This window comes from Juglans microcarpa x Juglans regia, chromosome 3D (assembly GCF_004785595.1).
Source record: "Juglans microcarpa x Juglans regia isolate MS1-56 chromosome 3D, Jm3101_v1.0, whole genome shotgun sequence".
NCBI classification, from domain to species: Eukaryota; Viridiplantae; Streptophyta; class Magnoliopsida; order Fagales; family Juglandaceae; genus Juglans; species Juglans microcarpa x Juglans regia.
In genome coordinates, this window is record NC_054598.1 from 22,106,041 (window position 1) to 22,117,693 (window position 11,653).

General features: G+C 35.3%; 1 protein-coding gene across 1 annotated transcript; it reads right to left on the bottom strand.

Moving 5' to 3' along the window:
* Nucleotides 1–996: 996 nt before the first annotated feature.
* On the bottom strand, nt 997–2,364 carry LOC121255561 (GEM-like protein 4). The gene is made up of 4 exons (XM_041155931.1): nt 1,999–2,364; nt 1,834–1,923; nt 1,426–1,700; nt 997–1,338 (listed from the first exon to the last, which is right to left on the bottom strand). The coding sequence occupies exons 1-4, from the start codon at nt 2,090–2,092 to the stop codon at nt 1,159–1,161; spliced, it is 639 nt and encodes a 212-aa protein (XP_041011865.1). The 5' UTR covers nt 2,093–2,364; the 3' UTR covers nt 997–1,158.
* Between the last annotated feature and the right edge of the window lie 9,289 nt (nt 2,365–11,653).

Below are 11,653 nucleotides of genomic sequence, written 5' to 3' on the forward strand. Positions count from 1 at the left end.
AAACTTTTGATTTTGAAGTGGTGCAGAAAAGAAGATGCCCTTGATTCGTCTTGTTTGGATAGTGAGATGTAATGAGATGTTTTATATGAGTTGAATAAAATATTATTAGAATATTATTTTTTAATATTATTATTGTTTGGAGATTCGAAAAAGTTGAATTGTTTATTATATTTTATATGAGAATTTAGATAAGTTATAATGATGAGATGAGATGAGATGGATTGAGAGTGTTTCTATATCCAAATGGGGATAGTCTTTTGTTTTTCACTGGATAAAAATAGTTTTGAGGTATAAAACTTGGTTGCATTCTTCTTGTCAATCTTTTATATTAATCCTGAGCTGTGTCTTTCAAAAAAAAAAAAAAATTCCTGAGCTGTGAATGAATGAGAAATAGCAGTGAAGTCTGTAATATGGTGGCCTACAAGAAATAAGTTCGACTGTTTTGAGTGTCATTCTAGAAGGTTGCTACCTTGGTTACACAAAACCATCTCATCAAATCTCATATAATCATTACAATTTTTTCAAACTATCACACAAAATATAATAAACAATTCAACTTTTTCAAATCCCAAAACAACAATAATATTAAAAAAAATTATATTATAACAATATTTTATTCAACTTTCAACAAAACATCTCATCTCATCTCATCTTAACTGCATAACCAAACAAGATTTTCGTTTTAACTTACATTACTGTTGACAATCAGTATTTTTTTTTTAATGGTCTAAGAACCAATCTCTTGATTAATTTGTAAACTCATTGCCTGGTTGCTCAATTTGGGTCTTTGAATGCTGTCCTTACTCTCCTTTTAGTAGTTTTACTTGGCAACTATTCCACATTTAGTTGAGTTGAGAGGCATGTTTCCTGTCTCAATGACACAGTGCGTGATGTTCCGTTCCGAACAAGATGTATTTTTGTTTTGAATATTGCTTTCTATGTCAGAATTTATTGGTTGTTGTTGAAGCAGGGGAGAATCATTCTGCTCATCAACTGTCAAAATGGGACATAGCCAATACCAGTATTGATATCAGTAGCCAACATTGGTTGAGGCACTAAAAGACCACCTTTTATGTATATACACGTTATAAATGGCTTGTATTACAGTAGCTGGAGCAAGAGGAGAAGGTACTTGTATTTTAAGGCTACGAGTTATATTCACTCTGAAGATTGAGAGACAGCCTGCTGAAGAAGTTTGAAGGCATTCTGATTATTTACGAAACCCATGAACCAGAAGTCAAAACTATCCACAGTTAATATTTCTATGTACTTTTGTGAAGGCCTCTTTACATTCTCACTCTGATTGACTCTCTTTATCTTCTTAATTGGGATCATGACCTGCACAAAATAGATGCCACTTAAGAGAGAGAGAGAGAGAGAGAGAGAGAGAGAGAGAGAGAGAGTCAATATCTTGTGAATACTTACCTTGTAATGGGCTCTAACCGTTTCACCTTTTGCAGAAGAGATTTTGATAGATCTCTCGCTACAAAAGGCAACCTTGTCGGTTGAGATGAAGAGAAGGCCTGCTATAGGACCTGCTGTTGTTGATATATAGCACTGAGAAGCCTTGAATAGTTTTTCTCCTTCTCTAACTCCAAATATCTGTTTGAAGATCTTATCCACTCCACCTACTTGAAGAACTCTAGCCCCCAACCTCAACTTTCCCTTCACGGTTTCAGTGATCTTTGGCCCCAATCTCACTGCAATTTCATAACTTTCGAAAATTAGAATTTCTAATTGGTGAAACCCCATAGCTTGAATCACGAAAACTAGTATGGAATCCACGAAAGGCAATGAAAATTCAGGAACTAGAAACAGCAATGAAATGTTTACCATGCTCTCGAACTCCATATGCAGCATGTGCTATATTGTCTGCCTTCTTTGCAAGTTTATTCATCATATTAAGCACAGAATCTGCTCTACCTGCAACGTGAAGACCATTTCATTAGGAACAAAACCTTCATTGAGAGAGAGAGAGAGAGAGAGAGAGAGTCATACCATGTTTCAAAGTGGGAGGCTCATTTGAGGAACCCTCAACGGCTGCCGAGCTGATTGGAATTCCAATAACAGGTTCAGGAATCTGGGATGTCATGTTTCAGTAAATGGCAAAGATTCCCTGTGGCGTTCTTGAATCTGTTTTTCTGCAACGCCTTGTGCCGATGAATTAAAGTTCTTTCCTATCAGGGATCAAGCGAGAGAGAGAGAGAGAGAGAGGGGGAGAGGGAGCTTGCTAAGGTTGATCAAGCCTTGTATTTAAAGGCCCAAGACATGGTCGAGGATTCTTAACTTTATGTTGCATGAGTCATCTATTGCTCATCCAACAAGAATAAAGGCAGAGACACCGACAAGTAAAGATTGATAATTCCTTCACAAAGAAGACATTAAGTAGATGGTGCCTTTGGTTGCTACTTGCTTTCCAAGTCTTCAGTCATGTTCTTCCCTAGTATTAGCTGCATTTTCCATTTTCCATTACTTTTTCTACTTTATTTTATTAAAATATATAATTCCAAAAGCTTTGTTCCCTTCATTCAGATCATTCATTTTCTCCCCATAAATTTGGATATTTGAAAGTTGAAAGAACTGCAACTTAAACCCATTTCCTCGTAAATTTGGCCATTCCCTATGAACAATAAAACAAGGCAATGAAGAGACTATCCACGGAATACCAATCTAACAGTATTTGATCTCCAAAAGTGATACTCTTTGAAGGGTTTGGACTCTAAGGTCCTGTTTGGATAGTGAAAGTATTTTATCTACTCTCATCTCATCATTACAACTTTTCTAAATTTTCACACAAAATATAATAAACAATTCAACTTTTTCAAATCTCAAAACAATAATAATATTAACAAATAATATTCTAACAATATTTTATTCAACTTTTAACTTTCATCTAAAATCATCTTATCTCATCTCATTATCCAAATTGCACCTAAAGGTGCAAACTTTGTGGATGAATCTATGTGGGAATGTCTCTACCTTTTTTTTCATGTTATTTTTATATAATAACCTAACTATATCCACACATCGTGCGAGTTTACGGCTAATTAACTAATAAAAAAGAAAAAAAAAATGAAATTAGAACCTTGCATTGCGATTAATGATCAGTTCTATATAGAACTCAAATATATATAGTATGGTAGATAACTCTTTTGTTTATAGTTCTGATTATGAATGAAAAGGTTTGTTTGTGTTATTATTTTCCGAATAAATTAAGGTCTTTTGCATGTGTAATAATCCTCTTATTGCCTTGAATTGATAGATAAACAGTGGGCCAATCCTTCTAGGTGAACGTTCTTGTATATCATGACTTGGTCAGTTAATGACAGAAAGTGACTTACATTATCTTACGTACAACGATTTCACAAGTTGTCTTGTTGCATGATCTGGATTCGACCAAGGAGATATTGTATTATAAGGAAGTCATGTTGATTTTAAGGAAATTTTTAGCTAATTCGAGAGACAGACGTATCACTGTCATCTTATTATAAGTAATATTATCATATAATTTCCGAAACATTTCTGTTGCTCCTATCGAGCTACCTCAGCTTTTCCACTTCATCTGTTGTGATCATTCACTTATCTAGCTATCTCTTATACTATATTTTCGAACTCCAAACCTCTATTTTGAAGGCAGGGGTTATGCCAATCATTTCCATACTATTTAAATGAACATGGGTTGCATAAAAGGCCCATTAACTTCCATTTTTCAATCATTCACTAGTAACAACGTACATGCATCATATGTCATGGTTGCCCCTTCTTTTTCCTCCTGATGACTGTGTGAGGGTGTGGCATTGGAGCTTTATGAGTTGGCATAATAATAACTTTGTGATGCTAACCACATGATTTATGGACTGAAATTCATAACAACTTTATATTAATACACATCTTGTTGTCAATATTAATGTATCTTTCAATCTGAGGTGTGAATGACTGGACAGTAGGCCATAACATATTAAAGATGTATTGCTTCTTTGACAAATGCATGCCTCTTCCAATTACATTAAACATCAATTAATATCAGTAGGTTCAATTAAACAAATTGGAGTACTATTGGAGAAGACTTTTAAGGCCACAGCCTGCCTTTGGTCACACATAAATGGCCAGGCTGATCACCTGTGTGTATATTTTGTGTTTATGGGGAAAGTGACTTGCCACATCGTTGCTGCATCAGCTCGTCCCCACTTCTATAAATTTATCTTTTCCAATCATTTCATGACATATTAACGATGATGAAAAAGATAAATTACATTACTCTTTCACATATTTTTCATTTGTTTTAATAACTGAAATTGGACAATGAAGTTATATATATATATATATATATATATATATATATATATTAGTTTTTAGAAAAATTCTATTTACAATTCTGAGTGGGTGACTGCGTGTACAGTCTCATTGATGAATGAGGGTAAAAAGAGAAAAAATAAATTTTTAAAAGGGATATTATTATGATTTTAATTTTTTTTAAATATAACTGTAAGGACTTACATGAGTAGTCTCTATTTGAGAATTGTATATAGACTAGCTCTAGTTTTTAGTAGTTATAATCTATAATGAGTTATAATTGATAACTTGGCTCGTAGAATATTGTAACACTCTTACAACTGATTAAGCATGTTTGGTAAATAAAAGACTTTTATTATTTCTTTTAAGATTCTTGATGGAAAATCTGGTGGGTGAGTTTTGTATTAGGAAAAATGATAACTTGTTTGGATAGGAAGTTGAATGGAAAATTGTCAGGACAACAACTTTTTTTTTTTTTTAGACCTGTTAGGAATTGTATTAATGAAAGTTGTTTTGAATTTTATGTTATCGACGCGTCACAACTTAAAAGATCTTTGGATTGAAATAATAATAGTTCCTTGAGAAAGACTGTCTACAACTTTAATGCCATTGATGTTGAACTTTTCACTTGATTGTGAATGGTAGTTGGATGGCCGGAGATGACATTTAAGAAGGATTGGATAGTGAGGTGAGTTGAGATCAGATCAGATCAGATCAGATCAAAATTGAATAAAATATTATTAGAATATTATTTTTGTTTTGAGATTTCAAAAAATTGAATTATTTATTATATTTTATTTATAAATTTGAAAAAATTGTAATAATTAAATAAGATGAGATAGAATGAGTTGATATGATTTCTGGATCCAAATAAGAAAATTTACTTCCTCAGACAATTTGGTCAAGAAAAACATGGTGAGAATGAAGATATTAGAAATTTAGAAGTTTTAAGATATTATGTGGTGGTCCGTAATTAGGCTAGCCGACATATCCTCCCAACCCATGAGGGTAAGGAGGGCTGCCATATCCTTTCAAAATTTAGCCTAATATGGGTGGAGTGTGGATTAAATACAATCCTCCTGCCTATACTTACCTGATCTCTTAACTGGCCAAGACTAAAATCTCATTTGGTTATACAGATGAGATGTAATGCGATGAGATGAGAATATATAAGAAATCTGTGAATAGTAATGAGACAATTTGTGAATAGAAGTGAAAATGGTTTGAGTTAAGATTATTGTGGATTTTTGGGAAATGATAGAAAAAAAGTTGAATAAAAAAATTATAAAGTTAAGTGGTGGAATGGATATTTCCCTCTGGCCCACTAGGTTGGGCATGGGCCTGGGCCTGGGCCTGTGCTAGATGCTAAGGTCCATCTCGGACTAGAACCTGCCCTCCCACGACCCAGAAATCATCAAAAGAGCCCGGCCCATGAACTGTGTTAGCAGAGATGGAATACATCGCCTGGGAAACAAGTCGAGGGGAACAGACGGGGCGCGCCAACCTTGACACTCACCTACGATGCCCAACATTAAAGGATCTGCGAAAGGAAAGCACAGGCCACCCTCTATACTCTGACAATGGGGACAAGAAGTGACCGTGCCAATCGCTAACTGTAGAGACGGTACTTGAGGAGCCAAGCCACATTAATGGCGCCATCTCAAGCACCATGCCACATTAAAGACCATGACCTAGACGATTATGGCCATGACACTGACCCCTAACACAAGGTATGTGAATGTTCTCCCGAAACCTCGTATAAAAACCATACTCCAGGTACGAATGAATCTCTCTAAACTATATTATTCTCCTACAATTCTCTCAGATGAAGTATTAACTTTAGTTTCGAAGGCTCTCCGGACCACCACCAAGCCCACCTTTGTCTTTGTGATCGCAGGTAGAAACATCTCAGCTAGGGTTGTAAGAACTTAGCCTAGGCTTATGAAACACAATCTTAATAGTGGCATCATCTGTGAGATCTCTATAAACGTAACGTGTCCTTTGTATGCCGGCTACTACACGCTCATAGGCAACCCGTGAACAAGAAGCAACGTTGAAGAACATGGAAGGACGTTTCGTAGAGATGGAGAAACGTATGAGAAAGATGGCGGAGGAAGTTGGGAACCTTCGTAGAATCTCGATGCGCTGGCCAAGTAGACGCCGGCGAAGAAGAAAGAAGGAAGATGCATCACGAGCTGCGAAGCCTTATGGACAAGTACGAGGAGATGGCAAGGAGGATAGATGCCTCCTCATCAGTTGCTCACTAGCACGGACTTGCCTTATAGTGCTAAGGTAATGGCTGCACCGTTACCACCAAAGATCAGGGTCCTTCAAATGGAAATGTACGATGGGTCTAGGGACCCTCTTGATCACCTAGAAACTTTCAAGGCTCACATGACCCTACACAACTTCCCTGTGGAGACTGCTTGTAGAGATTGCACGAGAGTGTGGTTCGGGTCGTTGGCACTCGGATTAGTCAATAGCTTTGGATAATTGGCCCGCTTGTTCCTCACACAGTTCATGGCTATTAGGAGGAGAAGGCGCCCAGCAGCGTACCTCCTAACTGTCAAACAAAGTGAGGATGAAAGCCTAAACTTATACCTATCTACATTCAACAAGGAGCGGATGACGACGATGACCAAGATGAAAAAATAAACATGGCAGAGCTCTTGGGAGGTGTATGGCCCCGAAACCAGTTCATGGTGGAGTTGGCTAGGAGAACCCCCACCATGTTTCGGGAATTCATAGATCAGGCTGATGGCTTTATCAATGCCGAAGACACACTCCAGGCCTTGACCAAACCCAGAAAGACGGAGCTGGAGTAGGCAGACAGGAAAGCCAAGGCTAGGGCTAAGCACCGACCAATTCGGAGTTGGTATGGCCAACCTCCGACTCTGACTCCGACTTTGTCGGAGGCTGAATTCGACTTCGACAGGCACATCCTCCCCTTCGACTCTGATCCGACTTGTCGGAGCAGAGTCAGATTTTGGACTTTTTTTGCTTTTCTTTTTTAACATCATGTTTGACCAGCTTTTTTTTTAAAAAAATTCTGCTTTCAAATTTCTTGTTTCACAAATTACAATCTAAACTAAATAATTCACTTTTGATTACAACAAAAAATACACCTAACTAAAAACTAGTACTAACGTCTACCGTGCTTTCAAAAATTAAAAATTAAAAATAAATTAAATTTTAAACTTCTAAATCCCAACAAATGAACCAAAATAAAATAAGTAAACGTTACAAACTTCCAAATGTTCCAACTTCCAAATTGTGCCTGAAACAAATATGAAAAGATTAGTAAAGAAAACATAAAGGAGCATAGGAAATGCTTGGTTGCAAGATACGTATTTTGGCACTAGATTAATGTGGTTTCTGACTCCAGAAATGGAATTTGGGTCCTAATTTAATACATGAGATCAATAAAAATATGTTTATAAGATTAGATATGGATAAGTATACGTATATATGTATGTATACAAAAATATGTATTCTCTCACACTTAATAATTAATTATTTTTATTCCTTGCCAATAATAAATCAAATTCCAACCTTCCAGACACCAGCTTGCTCTGCTCCAATTTCAACCCGCCCAACAAAACCCAGCTTGCTCCCCATTTCCTCACCCACTCATTCTCACTTCTATACCAAAATCCACATGATTATTATTAAAAATAATAACATTAATAATATAAATAAAAGATAGATTCATATAAAAGAAATAATATAACAAACACATATCATAAACCTACTATACAAATCAAATCACCGACACTCATGATTGAAAGGTAATATTGCGTACATGCTGGCCAATTTTAAACATCACAACAAGCATTAAAATATATATTACGGGTATTAGCAGTACTCTTAAAACTTGAAAACTTTCAGTCTTTACACTTGTGCACAACTAACAAATGCAACAGCATACTTAAATTTCTAAATCATCAACAAAACCATCTTTATAAGTTATAAAATAGAACCATCAAAATTAACAGAATCATCAACATAATATGTTCATCCCAGGCACATTTTTTAACAAAAGGGATATCAATTCCAGGCAAACTAGGCAACTCATAACTGCATGCTTATTTACATACAATATGGATAATGCACAAAAATAATTCATTGCCTAATCTACACAGCAAATGTTCAAAAGTCTGAAATTCGAGAAGATCAAATGGTGTTTACTTCTGTGCCACTAAAAGAAAAGTACATAAAAAATACGGGTGGATTTGAAAAATGAGAAAGTTATGGATGAAAACACTACTGAAACAACATCAAAAATTACATATTTTTGGGTAACAGATTCCCTAAACATAATCAGCAAAATAAACCCAAATTACCAATCAACAAATTAAAACCCAATTATTTGATCGTATAAATCAATACACAACAGGGGCAGTCTAGGAGCTTACTGTGGTGAACCAAGATCTGGAAGAAGCACTATCAAGAGCCAAATCTAGAAATAACCATAGAAAAAATTAACATTACCAACCTCAAAGATTTGATTAAAGAACAGAGACATGGGTTTGGGTAACTTACTGACTTCGAATCTTCGATGGGCAGTGATTAATCTACAGTTGAGAGTGTAAGAGATCAATAGGCGATGGGGATTCGAGGGACGACGTTTGCACAACTGCAGTACACCTCAAAAGGCCATCGACGGTGACAATGGGACCTAAGGTTTCAAGGGAAACTTGAGAGAACGAAGGAATTTCGGGAGTGAGGGACCGAGGGTGAATAGCGACTCAGGGGGGGATCAGGGGCATTACAATCACCGGTGGGGACTGTCGCAAAGTTGTTGACGGCTGTGTGAGGGAGGGCTACAAGAGGGAGTGAGATGGCTGTGAAGAATCTGAAAAATCAAGATTGAAGACGAAATGGGGAGAGGGGAGAACTTGGGAACCCTAAGGGCCTAATTCCTAAACAATTAAGTTATTAACAAATAGAAACAACATCGTATGGTAGTATACTAATTACTATGAATCTATGATATATATTAATATATATGAATATTACTAATACTAATTATACTATTACTAATCCACACCATTATGGCCTATTTTATATATAATATAGTATTACTATAATATACTATTAGTCTATTACTATATTTTATAGTATAATTACTAATACTATAGTATCATACTATTAGTATGTTAGTGATTTAGTATATTAAATCTCTAATCTCTTATACTTGATATATATTCATATATATAAATATTAGTAATACACTAATAGTATTAGTATATAGTAATACTATTGGTATAGTACTAGTACTATATGTTAGCGATAATATTATCACTAATACTATAGTAATATTAATACTATATATAGTTATAGTGATTAGTATAACTATATCAGTATTAGTTATAGTGATTTAGTATAGGTATAAGTTATAACTATAGTCTATATTAGTATTAGTATAAATATTAGTATTAGTTATAGTGATTAGCATAACTATAATTAATATTTGCTATAGTGATTTTAATTTAGTATAACCATATAATAGTATTAGTATAAATATTAATATAACTATATCACTGATAGTATTAGTATACTAATACTAGTAGTATTAGTATTACTATATCACTATATTTAATAGTATCATATATAGTAACTAATACTATAGTGATTTAGATATGGACTTAAAGTGGTTTACTAATAGTATTAGTATTAGGCCATAAATCTAATTAATATACTAATGTATATTAGTATTACTAATGTATTTATCAAAATGAATATGTTGAGAACTTATTAGGCCAAAAAATATAATTAATATAAGATATTGTTTTATAAAATTTATATGATTAATACTTTAGTTATTATACATTAGTATTATATGTTATTATAAATTTATAGATTAGTGTTTATCCATTAGTATTACATGTTATTATATTTATACATTAGTAATTTAGTGTTACATGGTAGTAATATTGTAAATTTGTAATAGTATGATGTTTACATATAGTCATGACTCATATACTAAACTATTATTAGTCAATTTAGTCTATATATATTATAGTATAAATATATTATTTAACTAGTATATTATTGAGTTTAACTAACTATATAAGATATAGTTGTATAAAATTTAAATGATTAATATATATAAAAATACATATATTTTTATAAAATATGTATAAAATCAAAGGCGGAGGCGAAGGCGGAGTCGGAGTCGGAGTCGGAGGGCCAAGTCGAAGTTGGAGGCAGAGTGTCGGAGTTGGATCGGAGCGGAGCGGAGCTGGAGTCGGTTTATCAATGTGGCGCCCCCAATCCCCCTTACATAAATACACAGTGATCGAGATGCCAGGATGATGACAACACGGTCACACATCCTAACGAAGTACCAGTGTGTGTACATGCAACAGTGTACAAATAAAATAACACAGCGGATAGTCAACTAAGTACTAGAATTTATTTACAATCAAACATCAGTAAAAATTTAAATAGCAGTTATACAGTCATCCATAAAATATATTGCAATAGTTTCAAATAAACAAACGAGTGATCCCAGATCACTCCTCAGGCGGAGCCGTCTCCTCAGGTTCGCCCTCCTCCTCCTCATCTGCATCAAAATCTGCGTTACCACAAAATGGTATCGCAGGTAAGTATGACCCCAAATAACAACGTAATATAAAATGCATTAAATGCAACTAACATGCATGCACATGATGAAATATGCATTTTTCTACAAGACATCATTTTTCCCGAAAATGATAATTTTCCAACACACGCCAAATTTCCATTTTGGCCCAAAATATCCGTAAAACATTTTCCCAGAAAATGATTTACCCAAAAATCCAACTCGCACTATTTTTCCAAAAAATAGTGAAATAATTCCAAATGCACCATGCATTAATTCCATATGCACCACGGCCTCCCCTATGGACCATCCGCACGTCCTGGCTTCGTAGCGGTGCTCAGTTCTGCGCCCAGAGCGTACATGGCCAAGCACCCACACTACGCAACGAGCGATTCCCAGTTCCGCGCCTAGCGCGTACGTGGCCAGACATCCTCTAGTCCCCGCCAGCAAAAGGACCACGGAGTCGGCACGAGACCATCTCGTCCGATCCCATTGTCGCCCGGTGACAATCCAGGGGACGTTACTCAGTATATTCCGCTCCCGAGTAACCAGAGGAGCTCCACCGAGTTAATGCCCCATCTCGGCTTGGGGTCGTGATACACACGCACCCAAAATCCATTCTCACATGAAAACCCAGTTTTCATAAACACATGAACATGAATGCAATACACGAAAACCCAGTTTTCTTTACAAACATGATCATGCATGAAATAATGAAATGCACATGTACCAACACCAATCCAACGTCCATCAATAACCAGTCCCAACAAATCC